At 43.9% G+C, this 23,978-nt stretch overlaps 2 protein-coding genes across 3 annotated transcripts; both read right to left on the bottom strand.

The window, feature by feature from the left end:
* Nucleotides 1-1,079: 1,079 nt before the first annotated feature.
* LOC120904129 (uncharacterized protein K02A2.6-like) lies at nt 1,080-14,038 on the bottom strand. 2 transcript variants are annotated; one of them, XM_040313917.1, is made up of 2 exons: nt 13,372-14,038; nt 1,080-2,827 (listed from the first exon to the last, which is right to left on the bottom strand). In XM_040313917.1, the coding sequence occupies exons 1-2, from the start codon at nt 13,863-13,865 to the stop codon at nt 2,815-2,817; spliced, it is 507 nt and encodes a 168-aa protein (XP_040169851.1). In that variant the 5' UTR covers nt 13,866-14,038; the 3' UTR covers nt 1,080-2,814. The 2 variants fall into 2 exon arrangements, with proteins under 2 accessions (XP_040169851.1, XP_040169850.1); XM_040313916.1 differs by having other exon boundaries at nt 13,372-14,028.
* Nucleotides 14,039-14,583: 545 nt separating this feature from the next.
* LOC120904126 (uncharacterized protein K02A2.6-like) lies at nt 14,584-19,122 on the bottom strand. The gene has a single exon (XM_040313907.1). The coding sequence runs from the start codon at nt 18,897-18,899 to the stop codon at nt 14,793-14,795; it is 4,107 nt and encodes a 1,368-aa protein (XP_040169841.1). The 5' UTR covers nt 18,900-19,122; the 3' UTR covers nt 14,584-14,792.
* Between the last annotated feature and the right edge of the window lie 4,856 nt (nt 19,123-23,978).

The following is a 23,978-nucleotide window of genomic DNA, read 5'->3' as shown; positions in this document are numbered from 1 at the left end:
TCATGTGCACCATAACGAAATTATTGATAGAGCGAACAGAATGCTAGGATTTATACGCAGGCAGTCGAGAGAATTCTCCGACCCACATTGTCTTGTCGCACTCTACAAATCACTAGTCAGATCCATCTTAGAATACTCCTCAGTAGTTTGGTGCCCATCGTCATCGTTATGGTCGAATAAGATTGAGTCAGTGCAGAAAAAATTCACCCGTTTGGTCTTACGGTTCACACCCTGGCGTAACGTAGCAGCGAGACCTAGTTATCATGCCCGGTGTTTAATTTTTGGACTCGAGTCTCTCGCTACTCGTCGCGAAACGGCGCAAATCTTGTTTATGAAAAAAATCATCCTAGGAGAGATAGATTCACCGGACCTATTAGCTAGAGTTAATTTCCACGTACCTGCTCGTATTTTAAGAAACTTTAGGCTACTAGGAGTTGACCAAACTAGACGTGCATATAGCGATAATGAACCTTTGACTGCGATGGCTATTAGATTTAATGCACATTATGACTCTTTTGACTGGAATTCCCTAAGTTAACCTGTTTTTCTTGCTGTGATACTCTGTGTTATTTATTTTGTGCTGATGTTACATTGTACCTTGCTTTATGTTTACATGCTTTACATGCTTTATGTTATTATAAGTTTAGTTTATAAGATCAGTGATAAGGCCAATGATGGCCAATCACTTAACATTTACAAATAAACAAATAAACAAATAAACAAATTTAATTGATTATGACTTGGTATTCTTGCTTGATTGTGTTGTCCATGTACTACATTCCTTTTTTTTTTTAGTTGAGGATCCTGACCATTACTGTAGCTATTATTTTGTTTTCTTTTGAATCCTTGAATGATAATTTTCGCTTAGGCATTTCTTTTGCATATGGGGATTGCTACCCACTCTCTCTTTAAACAAAATAAATCGCCTTATTTCATGAAACGTGCAAGCTGTGGTCTATACGACACTATTGTTGATCAACTTTCCTTTAAGCATGCGTTACTTTCTATTATATTGGTTTCGTTTCTTTTTTTTATCATATTCCTTTTTATGCATCTCATTTTATATATTCCATTTTCTCTTTTTTTATGTAGCAGTCGTTGTTCGGTTTGTAAAATAATAATCGTTGCCTGATCCTTTAAAAACGCTGGGATATTCTAAGCCTTTAGCAATTGGTGTCGTTGTTGAAACTGATTCACAGTACGCATTCATTGGTAACGATCCCAGGTTAAAACATTCTATTACGTCTGCACCCAATAATAAAAGATTTACGCGAGCTACCCGTATTGTGGCTGTTTTCGTAATTCCTCCAACCGTAATAATTCCTTCGAATTCCCCGTCTATGTGAAGGTTAGCTCCTGACACTGTCTTTGTTCTTATCTCGCATGCATTTAATAAAGGTTCTCCTAAGCTTTTCCACATGGGTCGATTTATGATCGTGATATCGGACCCCGTATCGAGTTGCAACCTGGCATTCTTCCCATTTATTTGCACGTTTACGTACTTACGGTTTACTGCGACTGCACAAGCATTCACCCGTGACGATTTTAGCCTCCGCTGATGGGCTGTGCCGAAACTTTCCGAATCGACTTGCAGAGAGAAGGTATTGCAGTGTCCTTCTCGGTGCCCTTCTATTCCGCAATCTTGGCACGTGTGCGATTTGTATTCGCAGTCTTGCACCCAATGTCTATCGCCACAAAGCCAGCATGGTCGGCTGGGCTGGGTGTTCCGTGCGGGAGGATGCTGCTTACTATATCTTTGGAAATTATTTATTCTGGGGAATTGCCGGTGCTGAAAACTCGAATTGTTAGCTTTAGTATGGTTATTAAATATTTTTGTATTATTGTTGTTATGCAATGCGAGTGCTTGCCGTTCATTTTCCTGTATCATTGCGCTGTCTCTTTTTAGTGCGGCAATGCGACTACAATCCTCTGACAGTTGCTGCAACGTAATCTGCTCTCGATCCTCGATTTTCGCCAACAATCTAGTTCGCACTTCGACGTCTTGTTCTTCTCTTAATCCACAAACGAATGAGAGGCACTTTAGCTGCTCCTCGTCGAGCTTGTTGAGCTCGAACTCTACGCATGATTTATTCACACGGCATGCGTAGGTAAGCAGATCCTCTTCAGGTTTCCTTGTAAGCTGCAAACACCTGTACCTTTTGCTTATCAAGGATTCCTGTACGTCGAACAGCACAGCGAGCTTGGCGATCGTCTCCTTGAATGAAAATTCATTTGAACGCCGGTGCAGGATAAACGACAAATACCGATCATGCTCGGCTGCACCTAGCTTCCTTAAAAGAAGTCGCACTTTTGCTGCATCACTTAACCGACAAGCATCCTCGTTGAACAGCTCCTCGTACCGGGAAAACCATGTTCTGAAGGTGATGCCAGCTTCAGGATCGAACCGAAATTCCATAATCGAATTGGCTAATGCTTCCGTTGCTTGCTCTGGATTAAAATTTGGCGTAACTACGGGCTGGCTTATTTGCTGGGCCATTAGTTGCTGCATCATTTTCTGCGTTTGCAGGAGTACGGCGTTATCCACTACAGCTGAGCCCGTTTGCGATGGCGGTTGCACAAATTGCGATGGCGCTGATACCGGCTGCGCTGATGCGGGTCCCAATTGCGATGGCGGATAGAGGTGTCCGTTTGGGGACACCTGATGATGGGACGCTACTTCGTGCACGGAGCGAACGTGCGGCTGCGATGCTCCGGGTTGCTGCATCACCGCCGGGTTGAAAAATCCAGGTCGGCCTAAGGATGCACGTCGCTGCTCCCCCTCCGTCGGTAAATCCATCGTTGCATCAGCGGGGTTCATCTTGCGCTTCTTGGGACGTGGTGGTGCAATTGTGTGGGTGTATGTGTGTGAGCGGGACACGGAAGAAAACGAACAAAAAACGAATTAAAATTTGGTCAGTGTAGGGATTAGTACTAGGGATTAAATATAAGACAAAACAAATATTAAGGAAAACTAAATCTGAGCGTCCGAAAGAATGAACGGTAGAGAAAGAAATTTATTAAAATGAGATTCGAATAATCCAGCGATATGGAAGTACAAGCTGCTAAAAAACAAGGGAGCACCCGAAAAGCTGAGAGATGACAGAAGCGAAACCGGAGAGCAGGGCGAAAACATACGGCGACTGAGGAAGCAGAACGACGAAAAACCTTCAGTCTTGTGATTGATCTCGAAGAGAGCTGTTGGCTGTGCAAGACGGATTGTAATAAACAAGACGGAAACGTAATAAAGAATCACAAAAAATTAGTGAAAATGAGCGGAATTCACCACAATGGCGCAAGTCGGTAAGCATATTAAAACGGTATTACAGTCTGGAACCTCCGATGGTTTGGATCCGTTCTTGGCTCGGTTGGTTTAGTGGAACCAGTAAATAGGGATTTTGATAGAAGTCGCGGCACTTTGCGGGAAACGAACGAAAAATTAAAGATGTGCTTGATTTCCGGGAAATCCGCTGCATTTTTGAGAAGAAGGAAACCGGAATGAACACGGCATTGGACTTACCATGCCGGTGCAATATGGCTGCCAACAGAATCGTATTCGTACATGTATAAGTTGTGTGGCAGACGAGTGTGTGTGTGTGTAGCGTTGGAATGAGAGCACCAGAGAAAAATGACGAACAAATGATCGCGTTCGGGCAAGTAGAAGTTGGTTGTCGAAAAGTGTGAGTGTGATAATAGAAAATTTTATCAAATTTTTACTGAATTGTTCATGCGTAGACGCTTATTTTGATTTCATTTTTTAAATACACTAAATACACGTTACAAAAAGGACGGCTAAAGTGCACACCAAACAGCCACATTTTTCTACTTAAGTTCGCATAAGAGATTTTGGTCATACAACTCTATACCAATTCAACTAAATATGCCATCAGGAAATGGCCGGCAATAGAATAGAAGTAGTGTTCGCACCGGTTATGCGCTAACCAGTGTATGTGCTACAACCAATAATCAGAAAGATTTTTTTTGAAGACTTCATGGTTGATAAAGATGCTGTAAAGGTATATTTTATACCTCCGAGTGGGTGAATATACTTATTTACATCCCCGAGAGGACAGCAAACAAGAACCTGGAGCAGTCATAGCTTCCCCGAGTGGAAAGATGAAGTAAAAGTATATTGGTACCTCTGAGTGGGTGAATATACTTATTTACGTCCCCGAGAGGACACCAAAAAGGAACCCTAAGCGGTCATAGTTCCCCGAGTGGAAAGTCGAAGTAAAAGTATATTGGTACCTCCGAGTGGGTGAATATACTTAGTAACCCGGAGCGGTCATAGCTTTCCCGAGTAGAAAGATGAAGTAAAAGTATATTGGTACCTCTGAGTGGGTGAATATACTTATTTACGTCCCCGAGAGGACACCAAAAAAGGAACCCTGAGCGGTCATAGTTTCCCCGAGAGGAAAATCGAAGCAAAAGTATATTGGTGCCTCCGAGTGGGTGAATATACTTAGTAACCTGGAGCGGTCCTAGTTGCCCCGAGTGGAAAGATGAAGTAAAAGTATATTGATACCTCTGAGTGGGTGAATATACTTATTTACATCCCCGAGAGGACACCAAAAAGGAACCCTGAGCGGTCATAGTTCCCCGAGTGGAAAGTCGAAGTAAAAGTATATTGGTACCTCCGAGTGGGTGAATATACTTAGTAACCCGGAGCGGTCATAGCTTTCCCGAGTAGAAAGATGAAGTAAAAGTATATTGGTACCTCTGAGTGGGTGAATATACTTATTTACGTCCCCGAGAGGACACCAAAAGGAACCCTGAGCGATCATAGTTTCCCCGAGAGGAAAGTTGAAGTAAAAGTATATTGGTACCTCCGAGTGGGTGAATATACTTATTTAAGCCCCCGAGAGGACACTAAAAAGGAACCCCGAGCGGTCATAGTTTCCCCGAGAGGAAAGTCGAAGTAAAAGTATATTGGTACGTCGTAGTGGGTGAATATACTTATTTACGTCCCTGAGAGGACAGCAAAAAGAAACCCTGAGCGGGCATAGTTTCTTATGTAAGTGCGAAGCGCGAGTTACACAAGTGTGAGCAATCTAATAAAAAGTTATGGAATTTTGACAAAAGATTTAAGTCAAACATTGTGGTTGAAAAACTTTATATTTATAAAGGTTATTATTTAATATGATTCTTAACAAAAAGAATATAGGCTGTGGGTGTATTTTCCTGGGACGTAAATTTTGGGTAGGAATCAAAAATTTTCATGATAGAATAATTAACATTAATGGTTATCGTAAGGTCAAACACATATCATTCTTGTTATATATGCCACATATCATTCTTGTTATATATATGCCTCCTATTTAATGTATTTCCACAGCAAAACAAAAACGGCTGATAATAAAAAGGCCAAACGCAAAATAGTTTGTCGGGACAACAACTGGCTGGAAGAACCATCTGAATTACGATTCATGGTCGAGACACCCCCACTATCTTCAACATTGATTCAACCGTCAATTCCTCCTACTAATGAGTCTTCGATTATGACTTCAATGTCGTTTGCAACGTTGCAAATCCCCACGTGCAATCCCAAAGAAGGCGAGGACGAAATAGATAAGAAGTCATTCGAACGCTGGAAGGATACTTTTGAGGCTGCAATGGAATTTGCCGGCATTTCAGAGGAGTCTATGAAAATAAACGCATTCAAAATGAAGGCGGGAAACAAATTAATCGATATGTTAGAAGGAATAGCGTCAAACGATACTATAACAAACTCACAACAGGCTCCTTATTCCAATGCGATGGAGCGTTTAGGACAATTTTACAATTCCAGAGACTACGTGTTTCTGCAAAAACAACGTTTGCGTTCAATGACTCAAAACCCAAACGAGGCGGATTCAAGTTATGTAAAACGAGTCCTGGAATCCGCCAAACTTTGCGGTCTCGGAGGAGTACAAATCGTCGAAACAGTTGTTGACGTTCTGCAAACTCATGCAGTCAATCCGCAAGTACGTGTTGCCGGAAGAAAAATCCTTCGTAACGGGTCAATTGCCGATCTTCTAGATAGAGTACGTACTTGTGAGATGGATAACCTCAACGAAAAACTTTTCGCAAAGAATCATCCGCACACTTCAACAGCAATTTCAGTAGCGGCTGTATCCTATGGCTCCCATTCAAGACCGGGACAAAATTTGGAACGTTCCCAACGTGAACAAAAAAGAGGTTGGAATGGTTCTCCTACTAACTATCATCAGAGATATGGTGGAACTCAGCAGAACCAGTATGCAGCTAAAAGCAGGTTCTCACGTTTTGGTAGCGGGACAAGGAATTCTAGTGAACGGCGTCAACAATGCTGGAGATGCACCAGTTATTTTCATCTTCCAGAAAATTGTCATGCTTTAGATAAGCAATGCCGCAAATGTAACAAAAAGGGACATATTGAGCGTGCTTGCAATTCAAACACCAACGTTAGTGTAAAACGTCGTTCACTCGAGGATCTGGAAGGATACCCTAGTAAATACAGGAAGATTGCTGCGGTAACGGAATCAGGTGTGAACGATGATCCCAACCCAGATAGCAAACCTGTAAGTGACACGTTCCCTCCTGAGACATTATAAACTCAGAATAATTGAAATTCTCATGTACTTCCAATGGTCAACGATAAAATTTTTTAAAAATTTGCATTCGTATTTTAATTCTTGAAAACTAAAATATCCAACACATTAAAAAGAATTTTAAGTTTTGCTGAACAATAAGAGTAATAAAAATTATAGAGGATTCCAAAAATTAAAAAAGGTGGAACACATACACTGCTTATTAATGTCTATTCAATATAATGATTCATTTTTATAAGATTTATAAAAGATTTAGTCATCAATAAATATTTTTTTATTGATATTTTAGGTGGTCTTTCAGATGCAGGATAATGATCATGTAACCAACCTCGCGGTATCACGGTCGGATCCGGTAATAAATACTAAGGAAACATATAATGAAGGGTTGATAACGGGCTATGTAGCAGGCGTCCCCGTTCAGTTTCTTATTGATTCTGGGGCAGATGTAAATACTATAGATGAGGTAACATTCAATAAGCTAGTGGCTAATGGTCCGACTGTAAGTCCTATATATAGCATTATTGATGGAACTGACAAACCATTAAGAGCGTATGGCATGCAGAATGACATACCTGTGTTGGCCACATTTGTAGCAGAACTATTTGTAACCGAAGATCGCCCAATATAAACGGAAAAGTTTTATGTTGTTGAAAAGGCTCGAGCACTATTAAGTAGGAGCACGGCAACAAGATACAGTGTACTTCAGATGGGAGTAAACACTCCGATAAGCGATTATAGGGCAAGTAATAAACCGCGTTTACTTCCAGGAAAAAATTTCGTACTGTCGAATGATAACGAATTCCCCAAGTTTAAGGTTGACGCCATAGTTCTCAACTATGATAAAAATTTACCTCCTTCTCGCAACGTTTATACGAGTATTCCTCCAGCTTTTAGGCTCGAAACGGAAAAAAGGCTAAACGATCTACTATCCTCTGGTATAATAGAACGTGTAACCGATGATATGGAGAGATCATTTTGTTCGTCTCTTCTTGTTGTCCCTAAAGGGTCCCCTTCTTGTTGTAAAAACGACATACGACTCGTTGTAGATCTGAGGGGAGTAAACAAAACCATCATTAGAACACCCTTTAAAATGCCGACTCTTGAGGCAATTCTTTCCCGGCTTAACGAAGCGTCATGGTTTTCAACGATTGACCTCAGTAGCGCTTTTTTTCACGTAGAACTTCATGAAAAATCTAGGCACATTCAGATTTAAACGACTACCATTTGGCTTATGTAATTCACTCGATATATTCCAGGAGATATTGCAAACTTTGGTTCTCGCAGGATGTCCTGGAACTTTAAATACTTGGATGATATCCTAGTTTATGGATCCTCAAAAGAAGAACACGACATGAATCTGAAAATGACTCTTGAAAAGCTACGTTACCATAACGTTCGCTTGAACTCTAATAAGTGTATTTTTGGAACAAGGACCGTAAAGTTTCTAGGATTTAGCTTATCTGGAGACGGTTGGAGAGTGGAGGAGGATAAAAAGAAAGCAATTGAGAACTTTCGTAGGCCGGAAACGATAGCTGAGGTTAAGAGCTTCCTGGGTTTAATGAATTTCACGGAAAGATTTATTTTACACAGGGCAGAGAAAACCGAGCGCCTTAGGGCACTAGCGAAATCTACCAATTTTTATTGGAGAAGAGAAGAAGAAGAAGAGTTTAACTTTTTAAAATTGGAGGCACTTAAATCAATTACCAAACTAGGTTACTTCGACCAAGAGGACAGAACAGAGCTTTTTGTAGACGCTTCACCTGTAGGACTTGGTGCAGTCCTTGTTCAATTTAATAAAAAAGGGAGCCCTCGTATAATTACTTGTGCTTCAAAATCATTAACGAATACGGAAATGAAATATCCTCAAACTCAAAAAGAAGCGTTAGCAATAGTTTGGGGGTTGAAAGATTTTCTTACTATCTAATCAACAAATTGTTTACCATAAGAACAGATTCTGAGGCAAATGAATTCATATTCCGAGGCTCTCACCGTTGCGGAAAAAGATCCATTACGCGCGCGGAGACTTGGGCGTTGCGATTACTTCCATATAGGTTTGAGATAAAGAGAATACCAGGAGAATTGAATGTTGCTGATGCACTATCCAGGTTAATTAGTAAATCCCAGAGCGATGAAGCCTTCGATGAAGAAAACGAAAAGCATTTACTGTTTTCTTTGGATGCCGGTACTATGACCATTTCATGGGCAGAAATACAAAAGACTTCAGAAATAGATCAGGAGCTAGAGGAAGTTAGGCAATGCATTAATATAAAACAATGGCCGAAGCATCTCATCCGCTACGAATCAGAAGCAAAACATTTAAGAACGCTTGGTCCAATCGTTTTTAAAAAAAGATCAAGTAATTCTTCCTTCATCTCTTCGCAGCAGAGCCTTAGAAGCAGCTCACTGTGGTCATGTGGGAATCGGCGCCTTAAAACGAATTCTTCGAGATTTTTTTTGGTGGCCTAACATGGCTTAAGATGCAACCGATTACGTTAATGCTTGCAAAACGTGCTTATTAATTTCAAGGAGAAATCCACCAATTCCACTTTCTAGTAGAGAGCTTCCAAATGGGCCATGGGAAATCTTACAAATAGATTTTTTGAGTTTACCAAAATGTGGGTCTGGAGAATTTCTTATTTGTGTAAATACATACTCTCGGTATCTGCACGTTACGGAAATGAAACACACAGACGCACGAAGCACAAATCAAGCGTTATGTAAATTTTTTTCAGTATGGGGCCTGCCCCTTATTATTCAGAGCGATAATGGACCACCGTTCCAGAGTTCAGAATTTAAAAACTATTGGGAAGAAAAGGGGTATAGGTTAGAAAATCTATCCCTTTAAGCGCGCAATCGAACGGTGCGGTGGAAAGGCAAAACCTGGGTATAATAAAAGCAGTGGCTGCGGCTAGGCAGGAAAACAAGCCTTGGAGAGTGGGTTTGGAGGAATTTGTCCATACCCACAATACTCGTAAACACCACTCTCGTTTAGGTGTGATTCCATTCGAGCTGCTCGTTGGCTGGCGCTATCGGGGTACATTTCCATGTCTTTGGGAAACAAAAGAGCCTCTAGATCGAGTAGCACTACGAGAAAGCGATGCCTTAGCCAAGCTACAAAGCAAGCAGTTCGCAGACAAACACCACGGGGCTAAAGAGAGCGACATTGTAGTAGGAGACACGGTAGTGACAACGATTACGCAGAATAACAAAATAGACCCAACTTTCTCAAGCGAAAGGTTCAAAGTACTTGCAAGAGAAGGAGCAAAAGTAGTAATAATAAGCGAGAATGGAATTAAACTAAGTCGGAATGTAAAGGAAGTGAAACGTGCACCTGCTTAAAGCATAAGAGAACAGAGCGAGGCAGATGAAACAAATTCAAACGAGGAAGTAATAATGACAGCGCCTTACGAAGTAGAACATAACAAAAGACCAAAACGAGAGATACGAAAGCCTAATAGATATAAGGACGCCATTATATACCAGATAGAATAAATAAGAGTAGATTAGAGGGAAGATGTAGAGATTAGTACTAGGGATTAAATATAAGACAAAACAAATATTAAGGAAAACTAAATCTGAGCGTCCGAAAGAATGAACGGTAGAGAAAGAAATGTATTAAAATGAGATTCGAATAATCCAGCGATATGGAAGTACAAGCTGCGCAATAACGTTCAATTTAAAAAACAAGGGAGCACCCGAAAAGCTGAGAGATGACAGAAGCGAAACCGGAGAGCAGGGCGAAAACATACGGCGACTGAGGAAGCAGAACGACGAAAAACCTTCAGTCTTGTGATTGATCTCGAAGAGAGCTGTTGGCTGTGCAAGACGGATTGTAATAAACAAGACGGAAACGTAATAAAGAATCACAAAAAAATAGTGAAAATGAGCGGAATTCACCGCAGTCAGCACTTTACAACACGAAACGATCACATTAACTTTTCTCGTCGCCACTTTTGTGATATTTGTGGGGCTTGGCTAAACGATGTTGTACTTATTTAAAACAATAAAATAATATAATTTATTAATCCTAAGCCCTTTTTGTGCGTGACCGTCCCGCTCGGCCGCCTTATTCCAAGAGAGCACGATCGTCCTTTCGAGGAGGCCTCCGTCGGACTGGGTGCAACAATAAGTCACACATTTAAAGACGGGTCAACAAAAGTGGTTCAACACGCGTCCCGTGCATTAACAAAAGCCGAAGCAGCATATAGCCAAATAGACCGCGAGGGATTGGCTATCATTTTTGCGGTGACGCGTTTTCATAAAATGCTGTACGGTAGACATTTCCGGCTTCAAACCGATCATCGACCCCTGCTACGAATCTTTGGCTCCAAAAAGGGAATCCCTGTCTACACAGCGAATCGGCTCCAAAGATTCGCACTAACATTGCAGCTGTACGATTTCCACATCGAGTACATACCAACGGACAAATTCGGCAACGCAGACGTACTATCCCGGCTTATTGACAAGCATGCTAAGCCGGACCCAGAATATCCCAAGCGCCACAGATTAAGCTTAAACGACTGGAAAATTGAATATCCATAGAAAAAAATGAAAGCTCCACAGCTTCATTGGTTTGATCAATAGATGGCGTATTACAACTCATCATTATATTACTATCCTTTTCTTGCAATGTGTTTCGACAAGTTTCATCTTATCATGACCTATATAGCCTTCTAACTTTCCGAGCAAAAATCTATATGAATGGTCGCGTGGTCAGATACGTGGGTATCAACACCAACGACCATTACTCAAATCTCACTTGCTTCAGTACTGGTGGTTTCCGTTGGAATTTAGTATTTAAACAATCGTATCGCCGTTCTAGTTCTAGCGATGCATAACTTCAATGCGAAACCATACAACAGTACAGAGGATATGAGAAAGCTCTCCTCCAAGCGATGAAGCTCAACTGGTTGGGGTATCCCACCAACAGAGAGCGCCACCAGCTTTATCGCTATTTTTAGAATGCATGAGTCGTTTGCCGTCCGCTAAACGAAGTCTTTCTATATTCCGTTTAGGTAGAGAACTTGAGTCGTTTAGAAGCCGTTTAGTGGTCGTTTAGTGGATTTGTGGCACTTGGGATATGATCGCCAGCATCGAGCTTGAGGAAGCTGTAAGTTCTGTAGCCATAAAATCACTGAACACTTTTCCGATTCGTTTTAGAGAAGTTGAAAAGGCTACATGCAACGATGTTTTACTTCGTAAAGTATATCGATACGTCACGGACGGTTGGCCAAGGAACGTCACATTCGGCAAGGATCTGGCACGCTTTTACAGCCGGAAGGACGCCTTAACAACCGTTGGGAACTGCATTTTGTTCGGGGAGAGGGTAGTCATCCCCGCGGCTTTGCAGACGAGGTGCCTGAAGCAGCTCCTCCAGGGACATCCAGGCATACAGCGGATGAAGGCGATAGCGCGCAGTTTCGTCTACTGGCCATCATTGGACGACGACATCACTGGCTGCGTCGGTACTTGCGATGCTTGCCAGGCCGCAGCAAAGTCTCCACGTATGTCTGCACCAGCGCCCTGGCCAAAACCATCAGCTCCTGGCAGCGAGTGCACATCGACTACGCCGGACCAATCGATGGTGCATACTTCTTGATCGCAGTTGACGCCTTCATGAAGTGGCCGGAAATCGTGAAAACTGCAAGTATAACCTCACATTGCACAATCATTCTTTTGAGAGGAATATTTGCCAGATTCGGACCACCAGTCACACTGGTTAGCGACAACGGGACTCAGTTTACCAGTGAAGTCTTCAAGGAGTTCTGCGACGCTAACGGCATTGAACACATCACGACTGCACCGTTCCATCCCCAATTGAACGGTCAGGCCGAGCGGTTCGTGGATACCTTCAAGCGGGCCTTGAAGAAAATTCGAATCGAGGAGGCATCGCTTGAGGAGGCTTTGGATCTGTTCCTGCAAACATACCGTTCCACCCCGAATCCAATGTTGGACCAACGCACGCCTGCCGAAGTCATGTTCAACCGGGCGACGCGGACGATTCATCATCTGCTGCGGCCCTCACCATCACGAGAGTCTTCAGCGAATAGCGGTTTCCCCAAATGGCGTCCTGGAGATTTGGTTTACACCAAAATATTTCGCGGCAATTCATGGAGTTGGATTGCAGGGGAGATCATCCGCAGCATCGGCACCGTAATGTACGAAGTCATCACAACGGAGCAACGGAGGCTTCGGCGCCACGTGAATCAGCTCCGTCGTCGTACTACAGTCTCTAGGAGGAGAGCGGGATGAAGATAATCTGCCGCTACAGATCCTGTTAGAGGAGTGGGGTTTGCTCACGGAACAAAGCTCCACTCCCTTGTCCGAGCCATCAGCGCCTGTGCCCACATCGCAGCCGGATGTCTCAGCATCATCTCCGGCAGCCCCTGTGTTTCGGGAAGCAGCACATCCATCCTTGGGTGTCGAGGACGTCAACCACCAGCAGGCACGACTACCACGACGTTCTTCTAGGAGTAGAAGACTGCCTCGTAGGTTCAGCGCGTACCGGCTGAATTAAAAGGGGGAGGTGTTGGGAAAACTGAGCGCAGCACCGCTACTCAACCCTGTCGCCACGTGACAAGGGCTTGACGTACGCGTTCGGCTAAGCTCGGCGCTGCTCGGCTAAGTTCGCGAATGAAGAGCTCGGGATCGGCCTCTTCATCTTTTATCGGCCGACCCGGACGGACGTAGCGCGTGCTCGTCCCGTTTTATCTTGTACAGTGCGTGTCATGTAAACGCGTCTATTTTATGTAATATTTAATTTGTTAAAATAAATAAGTAATAAGTTGCAAACCATAAAACTAACAAATGGAAAACCACATCAAGCTCTTCCAGCACAGCACCAGTAGCCCGATATTCCCGCACTAGTTTATCAAACTTTAAAAAATGCTGCTGAAGTGTTCCGCCCTCGAAACGAAGAGTAAGCATTTGTCGCTTCAAATGCATGCGACTTGCAATGCTGCGTCGCTTGAACACACGCCGAAGAGCATCCCATACGTCCTTTGGAGTTTTCTGGTCCTGAATGTACTCCAATTGCGAGTCGTGTATTCTCGATACAAGTAATGATTTGCATCGCCGATCTAACTTGGCCCGCACTTCACGGTTCCGCTCCTTTTCCCTAGCTATCGCCTCACTATCTCCCGCCTCGACCTTCAGCACCTCTAGCCCATCCGTGTTCGTATTAATGCACTCTAACAGCTCATGCTCCTCCAAGAGTATTGTCACCCGATACTTCCATGCGGTATAATTTGTGCCGTCAATCAGCGGGAGAAAATGACGATCGTTCTTTTCTTGCTCCATCACAATACACAATTTCGATTAGTCACTTTCCCTTTGTTCAAAAACGTGCTGGGCCCATAACCTAAAATTGTATTTATTGAAGCAAAAACGATATGCGACTTGTCGCTACAAAAGTACAGGAAAGAAGAAGTTCAATGAATCAAGATTAACGGCATGACTGCCAACCTAAAAGAGAGAAATGTGTTCCCAATGAACAAAGTCCAAATCTCAAAGTGACATCCGAATAAGCAAAAGTTAAGCAGAGGTTGCTCACTTTAACACGTGCTTAACAAGCCTTAAATTTCTATCATGAACCCTACTAATAGTGTTAATCAGCCGCAAAGTTCCAAAGAGTACCGAGTGCTTAAGTTAAAAAGCGCCATAGTTCCGCAAAGTACTTCTCATCTCTTAATCAGCCACAAACTACGACATCGGAACAATTTTTCGTTAAACAGCCTTAAATCAGCTATAGAGTTCGAGCTGGCTATTTGGGCACCTACCCGGGTAGGTCATACATTTTGAATGAGAAATTGCACTTATACGTGGTAAATTGTGCATAACTTCTGTTTTACAGTGGAACGTCGATTATCCGGGCAGCTCGGGACCGGGCGGTTGCCGGTTAATAGATTTGCACGGATAATGGTCCAAGAAATGTCAAATTCGTATAAAAATTTAAAAATCCACAAGTTTTATGATTAATTCACCTTGAATCAAGCAATAAATCGTTAGTAGATGTTGTATTTACGAAGTAAAAGTTCTTGTATTTCGGTAATTCAGATAGTTCTAAAGGGTTACAAATTATTCTGGTTCACACACACGTCCGTACACCGTGGAGATCGCATACAAAGAGCGCGCACTTTCCTGGCTTCGGTTCCGACCCAAGCAGCAAACGTCAAACAACGCAACGCGTTTATGCCGACGGGTTAGCGTCTCCAACATTCCCCCGCTTTAACTGCGATGATACCCCTCCAACCACGCAGGCTGCTTCCTCACTCTCGTCGAGCGGCGTAGGCTTGCTTCTGTACCATCCGCAGGTGTCATCTCACGTTCCGCAAGATTTGTTGTAGTCGCTGCCGATGTTTCAGATGAGGATGCTGACACCGTTGTTCCAGACATATCCCAGGCATCTAATAACACATTCAGTGGCATTGGTTGCTGAGTTCGCCCTTCGTTGGTCTCTGCATTACGCATCCGAAGCTGGTTCACATGATAGCGCAAGGTCTTGCCATCGATTTTGACCATGTACATTACGTTACCCACGCGCTTGTCGACTACTCCAGATACCCATTCCCAGCCGTTTCGATGGTATCGCTTTGCGTAGACACGGTCGTTTATGGAGAAACTCCTCCTAGTAGCTTCGTCGGCCACCACTGGATCCGCTGGTCGAATATCGCGAAATGATGGACGCAACATCTCCAGAGACGTTCGAACCTTGCGATTTAACATCATCTCCCCCGGCGATTTTTGATCCAAGATTCTATTCGGCGTGTTCCTGTAGGTGAAAAGAAATTCATCCAAAGCCTCGTGCATCTCACCTCTACCCTCCCGAATCTTCTTGACCGCTCTCTTAAACGTGTCAACAAACCTTTCGGCTTGGCCGTTTGACTGCGGGTGGTATGGCGCAGTCCGCACGTGATGAATACCATTCTCCATACAAAAGTCACGGAACTCCGAACTTGTAAACTGTGTTCCATTATCGCTTACGACAGTTTCTGGTATACCAAACCGTGCACACAATCCCCGTAACATTTGAACTGTCGCTTGTGCTGTGGTTTGACGCGTTGGTATTATTTCCGGCCATTTCGAGTAGGAATCTACAACCAGAAAATAATACTCTCCCTCCATAGGTCCAGCGTAGTCAACGTGAATACGCTGCCAGGGGCCTGTAGTTTTTGGCCAATCTACTGGTGTGCAATGCTCTGGAGATTTCGCCGCACTTGCACACGACTGACACGTCTTCACTGCATTCTCGATTTCGCTGTCCAATTTCGGCCAATACACATACCCTCTTGCAAGCGCCTTCATGCGGCATACTCCAGGATGACCTTTGTGTAGCAGTTTTAACACTCGATTCCGAAGATTCGCGGGAACTACTACCCGTTCTCCGAATAAGAGGCATTTTCCAACCGTAGATAAGGCCTCTCGTCGTGCGAAGAATTGCTTTAGGTCTTCAGTCTTCTCTTCACCCTTTGGCCAACCATTTTGGACGAACTGGAACACCTTCCTTAACAAAGGATCTGCTTGTGTACCACGCTCCAAATCTTTAAAGTTCAACGGTAGGGCTTGAGTAGCACTGGTTACTAGATGATTAATATCATCCTCTAGCTGGATACTAGCAATGACGTAGTCCTCCTCCGGTTTCTCGTGTCGGTCCATTAACCTGGACAGTATGTCGGCATTTCCGAAATTGTCTGTCGCAACATATTCGATTGCGAAATCGTAAAGAAGTAGTGCTAATGCCCAGCGCTGCAGTCTATTTGCAGTACACAAGGGAATTCCTTTACGTGAGCCAAAGATTCTAAGGAGCGGCTGGTGGTCGGTTTGGAGGATGAAGCGGCGTCCGAACAACATGCGGTGGAACTTTGTTACTGCAAACACGATTGCAAGACCCTCGCGATCCGGCTGGCTGTAGTTCATTTCCACCTTCGTTAGAGCACGAGCAGCATGCTGAACAACCTTTATGCTACCATCTGGAAACCGATGACTGATCGTAGCTCCAAGACCTACTGATGAAGCATCCGCTGACACAATAATTTCCTTGGAAGGATCATAATGGGTCAGGAGAAGGTCTGAACTTAAAATCTCCTTAAAGCGGCGAAAACTTTTTTCGCATTCAGCTGTCCACTGGAATTCTCCGCCCTTTTTCAAAAGAAGGTCTAAGGGGTAACGCAAATCTCTCATTTGAAACACAAATTTACCGTAGTAATTTATCGCTCCCAAATACGAACGAACTTCGCTGAGCTGCGTTGGCGCTGGCATCTTCAAAATCGCTTCAATCTTTGCTGGGTCTGGTCGTATACCCTGCCGGTCTAGCAAATGTCCAAGGTATCGGATTTGGGGCTTCAAAAAGGAACATTTTTCTGCCCGTAGCTTGAAACCAAACTCCTCGATACGAATCAAAACTGCGCGTAAGTTTTTCAAATGACTTTCCTCATCAGCACCGCCTACAATGATGTCATCCATATAACCCGCGACACCTTCTAATCCGCTCAACATTGAGTCAACGATTTGCTGAAATGCACCAGGTGCTGTCTTTACTCCCGGTGGCAATCTATTGAAACGGTAAAGCCCCTTGTGAGTGTTTATCGTCAACAACTCACGGCTCCTTTCACATACCTCCACTTGGAGAAAAGCTTCTGCTAAGTCAATCTGACTAAAAACAGCTGATTTTCCAATGGCTGTAAATATGTCTTGTGGTATAGGCAACGGGTACTGATGCGGCTGAAGCGCGTCATTCAGACCTGTCGAATAGTCGCCACATATTCGGACTGTTCCGTTCGCCTTCCGTACTACCACAATCGGAGCTGCCCACTCCGAAGAATCAGTGGGTGTTATTATGCCATTACCCTCTAACCTGGTCAATTCATCTTCAACCATCGACTGCATAGCATACGCTACTGGACGTTTCGGGCGAAATACAGGATTCACGTCATCCTTCAACTGTAGACTAATTTTCATCTTATCACAACGAAGTTCGTTCGAGAACAACGATGGAAATTGCTGAATCACAGCTGCTGCGGCATCTTTAACACACCCAACGATGTTGCAAAAGGCATCAAGTGGCTGTTTCCAAAGCCCGAAAACATCCATACTGTCTGCTCCGAAAAGTAACAGTTCCTCTTCTACAACACGAACTAACGCTTCTTTTTGTTGTTTGTTAATCGTCATTTTGCAACAAAACTCACCTAGTAGCTTAAGCTGTGTTCCACTAGCTGTTCTCGCTGAAACGGATGCTGGACTCAATTTGGGACCTCCTATCTGACGCCATTTTCCCTGCGATATAATGGTGATATCTGCACCGGTATCCAACTGCAGTTTCAGCTCGCGTCCGTTTAGCGCAGCAGTGACATACTTTCGGCCAGCCTGGATTTTGTTCACTGTCACCACCCTTACCTTCGCTTTGTTATTGCGATAGCGAGAACGATTACGGTACGCCGTTTCACAAAATCCTTCCTTGTGACCTATCTCGTTGCAGTCCTCGCATTTGTGTGACGTAAAAGAACATTCTCGTGCAAAGTGTTGCCCTCCGCACAACCAGCAACTTACTGCTTTCGCTTCCTTGCCACCTCCTTTGATGTTTTGTTGTTTCGTCTCATTCTTTCTCACTGCGTTTACCTCATGCGCAGTGTTTGAGATAAGGTTGCTATCTTGGCGCAGGTTAAGCAGGCGTTGAGCTTCACCGGTTAGCTGATCTAACGTGATTTCACTGTTGTCTTCCATCTTTGAGAGCAGCCGAACTCGTACATCAGCATCCGCATCCCGTTTTAGACCACAGACAAACAACAGACATTTTATTTCCTCCTCTGCTATCCCCGCCAACTTCGCCTCAACAACCTTTTTATTTACGCGGCACGCATACGCTCCGTACTCTTCGTGAGGCTCTTTCACTAGCTGCAAGCATTTAAACCGTTTGCACACGATGGACTCACGGTCTCCAAACAGTTTCTTCAGTTTCTCCACGGTGTTTTTGAAATCGAAGTCTTTCGGTTGTTTCGGCATGATGGAACTTATATAGCGTTCGTGCTCCGTAACGCCAATCTTACGAAGAAGAAGACGCAATTTTGCTCCGTCATCCAACCGCTTCGCATCGTCAAGAAACAAACCTTCGTATCTGCTATACCAAGCCTCGAAGTTTGTATCCTCCGTGTGGTGAAATTCTTTTATTTGCCCCGCAATGGCATCGATCGCTTTCTCCGATCCATCATCATTTTTTGTTTTCATCGCCGACAATACACTGTTCAAGAGCTGCTGCTGCTGATCAAGCATTTGCTTTTGCTGGTTGAACATTTCAATTATCCATTGTTCTGAGCTTTCTTTTGCAGGTGGTTTCGACATCGTGGTATTCTCGTCGCCAGTTGTTGTATTTACGAAGTAAAAGTTCTTGTATTTCGGTAATTCAGATAGTTCTAAAGGGTTACAAATTATTCTGGTTCACACACACGTCCGTACACCGTGGAGATCGCATACAAAGAGCGCGCACTTTCCTGGCTTCGGTTCCGACCCAAGCAGCAAACGTCAAACAACGCAACGCGTTTATGCCGACGGGTTAGCGTCTCCAACAGTAGAATATTATTTTAATCCTGTGTCGCGATTGCCGATCGGTTGACGGATCACTCCCGATGATACGCGGTATCAGCGAGAGAGTGACAAGTTTCGGCCTCTTCGCTCCCGACCGGCCCGTACGACGGACGTATTTCAATCCCGTTTGTTATTGTTGTATAAGTGTACTAATTTATACATTACATTACATTGTAGATAATAAATCCATACCATTTTAAAAGTACAAAAGTGGCGACGAGGATAAAGGAAACACGGGAACAACGTATTGTGCTGGAAAGCCGTGTTAATTCATATCTACGTGCTGTGCTGCATTGTGCTAAATGGAGAAGCAGCAAGAAAGCCTTAATGCCAACTGGATACAGGATATATTTCGGCAACAGCAAGATTCTCTACACCAGCAACAGCAGGCGTTTTTACAACAGCAAGAGCAGCTCATGACAAAAGTTTTCGCAACTATAAAGTTTACGCAACCGACAGGATCGGAGAGTGTTATCGAAGCGTTAGCGAAGGACGTGCAAGAGTTCCGCTACAATCCGGATGATCGCGTATTTTTTGCCGGATGGTTTACACGCTTTGGAAGTTTGTTTGTGGATGATGCGAGAGAGCTGGATGATGCCATGCGTGTAAGATTGTTGCTGCGAAAGCTTGGGATGGTAGAGCACGAGCGATACGTTTCACACATACTACCGTCCAAGCCGGGTGATTTTGATTTTGACACAACTGTAACAAAGCTAAAGAAGCTGTTTGGCTCACCGTGCTCCGAGATGGAAAGGCGTTTTAAGTGCATAAATATGGCGAAAACGAAACAAGAAGATTTTGTATCATACTCGTGTCGTGTGAATAAGGCAGTGGTTGAATCTGAGCTAAGTGTTTTATCTGAAGAGGAGCTCAAATGTTTGATATTTGTGTGTGGTCTCAAGGATGAAAGTTATGCCGATGTACGTACACGTTTGTTGAGTCGTTTAGGAGACAAACGTGTGACTACCCTTGATGAAGAATGCAAACGTCTAGCCACTTTGAGACATGACGATGCTATGATAAACGCCGATAAAATAGTCAGTGCAATACGAGGTCAGCAAAGCTATAGACCATATTCCAAAACACCAAATAACACTAAGCATGAGAGCAAGGCCGAGTCCTCGATTAAGTGTTGGTTGTGCGGTGAAGGGCATCATGCCAGGAGATGTCCATATAAAAGTCACCAATGTCGTAAATGCCGTCGGTACGGGCACATGGACGGATTTTGTAACTCCGTTTTAAGATGGTCCAACGGTGGGAGGCAGAAGAGCATAAGAACTGTTTGGATAAACAGAATTTCGAATTTTAAACGTGGACTGTTGAATGTTATTTTAAATGAGATGCCAACTCGGATGATGATCGATTCTGGTGCCGACATAACCATAATATCTAAAAAGCATTGGTTGGATATGAGTAAACCGGCGATGACACAACCTGACATTAAAGCCAAAACAGCATCCGGAGAGCCTTTGCACATTTTGGGCGAGTTCCAGTGTATGATGAGCATAGGGCAGCAGTGTAAGCCGTGTATGGTACGTGTTGTTAACGCTGATTTACTGCTGTTAGGTGCGGATGCTATGGAGATTTTTGGTTTGTGGGATGTTCCGTTATCATCAATTTGCCGGCGAGTCGATGTCGGCGATGTGAGCTGTGGAGCTCTTAGTACGTCATATCCGGAGTTATTTGCTGATAGGCTCGGGCGTTGTATAAAGACACAGGTTAAACTTCAATTGAAGGATGATGCTTCCCCTGTGTTCCGCCCCAAGCGACCTGTTGCGTACGCTATGTTACAGTCAGTGACTGATGAGCTTCAGCGGTTAGAGGATGAAGGGGTAATCACACATGTGGAGTATTCAGAGTGGGCCGCTCCAATAGTGGTGGTGCGCAAGGCAAACGGTAGTATAAGGATCTGTGGTGACTATTCCACAGGCCTTAATAATGCGCTAATGACACACCAGTACCCGTTACCTCTGCCAGTAGATATTTTCGCGAGCTTGAGCAATTGTGCAGTTTTCAGCCAATTAGACCTCTCTGACGCATTTCTGCAAGTGGAGGTAGATGAAAAATGTCGAGATTTTTTAACAGTAAACACGCATCATGGGTTATTCAGATACAACCGATTGCCACCAGGTGTTAAAGCTGCGCCGGGAGCGTTCCAGCAATTAATGGATACAATGGTGGGCAGCTTGGCTGGAGTAGCTGTGTATCTGGATGATATTGTTGTAGGAGGAAAATATATGGCAGAGCACGATCGTAATCTTCATGCCGTGTTAGAGAAACTACAAGAGTACGGTTTTACTTTACGTGCAGAGAAATGCAGTTTTCGGAAGCCCCAAATTAAATATTTGGGCCATTTGTTGGATGCAAAAGGGTTGCGGCCAGACCCTGATAAGATTACTGCCATCATTAAGCTCCAGCCTCCGACTGACGTCCCGGGAATGCGATCGTTTCTCGGGGCGATCAACTATTACGGAAAATTTGTCCACAACATGCGTATGTTACGGCAGCCTATGGACGAGCTGCTGAAGGAAGAGAGATTATTTAAATGGACACCGCAATGTCAGCATGCTTTTGAGCAGTTTAAGAAGATTTTGGCTTCCGACCTTTTGCTGACTCATTATAACCCACTGCTCGAAATCGTAGTCTCAGCGGATGCTTCTTCGGTAGGCATTGGGGCTACAATATCACACAGGTGGCCTGACGGAATGATGAAGCGAATGAAAGTGGTCCAACATGCATCGAGAGCGCTCACAGCAACGGAACAACGGTACAGTCAGCCTGATCGTGAAGGCTTGGCCATCATTTTTGCCGTCACCAAGTTTCATCGAATGCTGTTTGGGCGACATTTCTTGTTACAAACTGACCATCAGCCATTACTAAGAATATTTGGATCTAAAAAGGGGATACCAACATACACCGCGAATCGGTTGCAGCGTTTCGCTTTGACGTTGTTACTTTACGATTTTCATATCGAATATGTTCAAACTGATAAATTTGGAAATGCTGATGTGCTCTCTCGTCTAATGGATCGACACGAAAAACCTGAGCAGGACTTTGTAATTGCCAGCATCGAGCTTGAGAGCGACATAGGAGCTTTAGTAAAGAATGCAGCAAGGATATTGCCGCTAGCTTTTGAAGACGTTGTGCGCGAGTCGCACCTGTGCTTCGGGTGTTGTTAAAGTACATCCAGAATGGATGGCCAAAGAGGCTAGAAGGCCGTGAGCTAAAAATTTTTCACGCGCGACGTGACTCTTTATCGGCAATTGAGGATTGCATTATTTTTGGAGACCGGTTAATCATACCTTTGTCGCCGGTTAATCATAACGGAAGGCAGTTCACGAGCATAGCATTTGCTGATTTTTGTAACGCCAATGGTATTGAACACATCAGAACTGCCCCGTACCACTCGCAGTCCAACGGCCAGGCTGAACGGTTCGTGGACTCGTTCAAAAGAGCGTTAAAAAAGATTAAGGTGGGAGAGGTGTCGTTGCAGGAAGCATTGGACATGTTTCTTTTAACATATAGAAGTACATCTAATAAGCAGTTGGAAGGCATGAAAACACCGGCAGAAGTTATGTTTGGTCGCAAGATTCGTACTTGCCTAGAGCTGCTGCGCCCACCTGTAAAAGCTTCATCTTATCAAGATGATGGACAGTTTTTAACCAGAAGTTTTAACATTGGTGAATCGGTGTTCTCGAAGAAATATCATTACAACACCTGGAGTTGGGTGCCAGCTATTATTGATAAGCGAATTGGAAAAGTGATGTACCAAGTGGTGAATTCTGCTGGTAAATGTTGGCGGTCATACATCAACCAGTTACGGCCGCGATTGAACAACAAGACTGATTTTAAGGCACAGGATTTACAGCCGTATGCTAAGCAGACTTCGATTGCCTTAGACATTTTACTGGATGAATGTCATTCCGATGCAGATACACAATCGCCAACTTCATTGTCGTCATCATCATCATCATCATCATCGTCTTCGCCAGCTTCATCATCGTCATCGCCAGCTTCATCATCGTCATCGTCATCATCGTCATCGTCATCGTCATCGTCATCGTCATCGTCATCGTCATCGTCATCGTCATCGTCATCGTCATCGTCATCGTCATCGTCATCGTCATCGTCATCGTCATCGTCATCGTCATCGTCGTCCGGCTCATTGTTATGCACTTCTCCATTGTCAGAGATGGGTACGGAAACGATTGCATCCCCTGGTTTTGAAACAGTAGATAGCGGATCACCATCGCCGGTACAGCCTCTACGCCGATCTTCGCGAGCTCGAAGACAACCGCAGTGGATGGAGTCGTACCAGCGTGATTAAAGAGGGGGGATGTTGGGATCACCCTGTGTGGCGATTGCCGATCGGTTGACGGATAAGCCGATCACTCCCGATGATACGCGCTATCAGCGAGAGAGTGGCAAGTTTCGGCCTCTTCGCTCCCGGGCCGGTACGACGGACGTATTTCAATCCTGTTTGTTATTGTTGTATAAATGTACTAATTTATACATTACATTACATTGTAGATAATAAATCCATACCATTTTAAAAGTACAAAAATAACTATAGGTTTAACCACTGTTCATGAACAAAAATAAATTTCGAAAACACCACTAGACACTACAGAGCTGAACAAAAAACTGGTTACCCAATTGACTATCGCTGCAAACATTCGCCGTACGTATGAACAGCTGTCAGATTTATGCGCACGGTTAAGCCACCCGCCGGTTAATCCGCTCCCGGATAATCGACGTTCTACTGTAGTTATTGAAATGAAATTTTCAGGAAAGCTGCATAAAACTTCGTTCTTGCCAGTATAAAAAAGTGAAGTT

This window comes from Anopheles arabiensis, chromosome 3, assembly GCF_016920715.1.
Source record: "Anopheles arabiensis isolate DONGOLA chromosome 3, AaraD3, whole genome shotgun sequence".
Taxonomy (NCBI): Eukaryota; Metazoa; Arthropoda; class Insecta; order Diptera; family Culicidae; genus Anopheles; species Anopheles arabiensis.
Note: the sequence above shows the minus strand (reverse complement) of the source record. Positions and strands in the feature narration are given on the sequence as shown.

Bases quoted from the DNA above. Each gene is read 5' to 3' on its own strand.
- LOC120904126 (XM_040313907.1), bottom strand. From the start codon at position 18,899: ATGTCGAAACCACCTGCAAAAGAAAGCTCAGAACAATGGATAATTGAA.
- LOC120904129 (XM_040313916.1), bottom strand. From the start codon at position 2,818: ATGAACCCCGCTGATGCAACGATGGATTTACCGACGGAGGGGGAGCAG.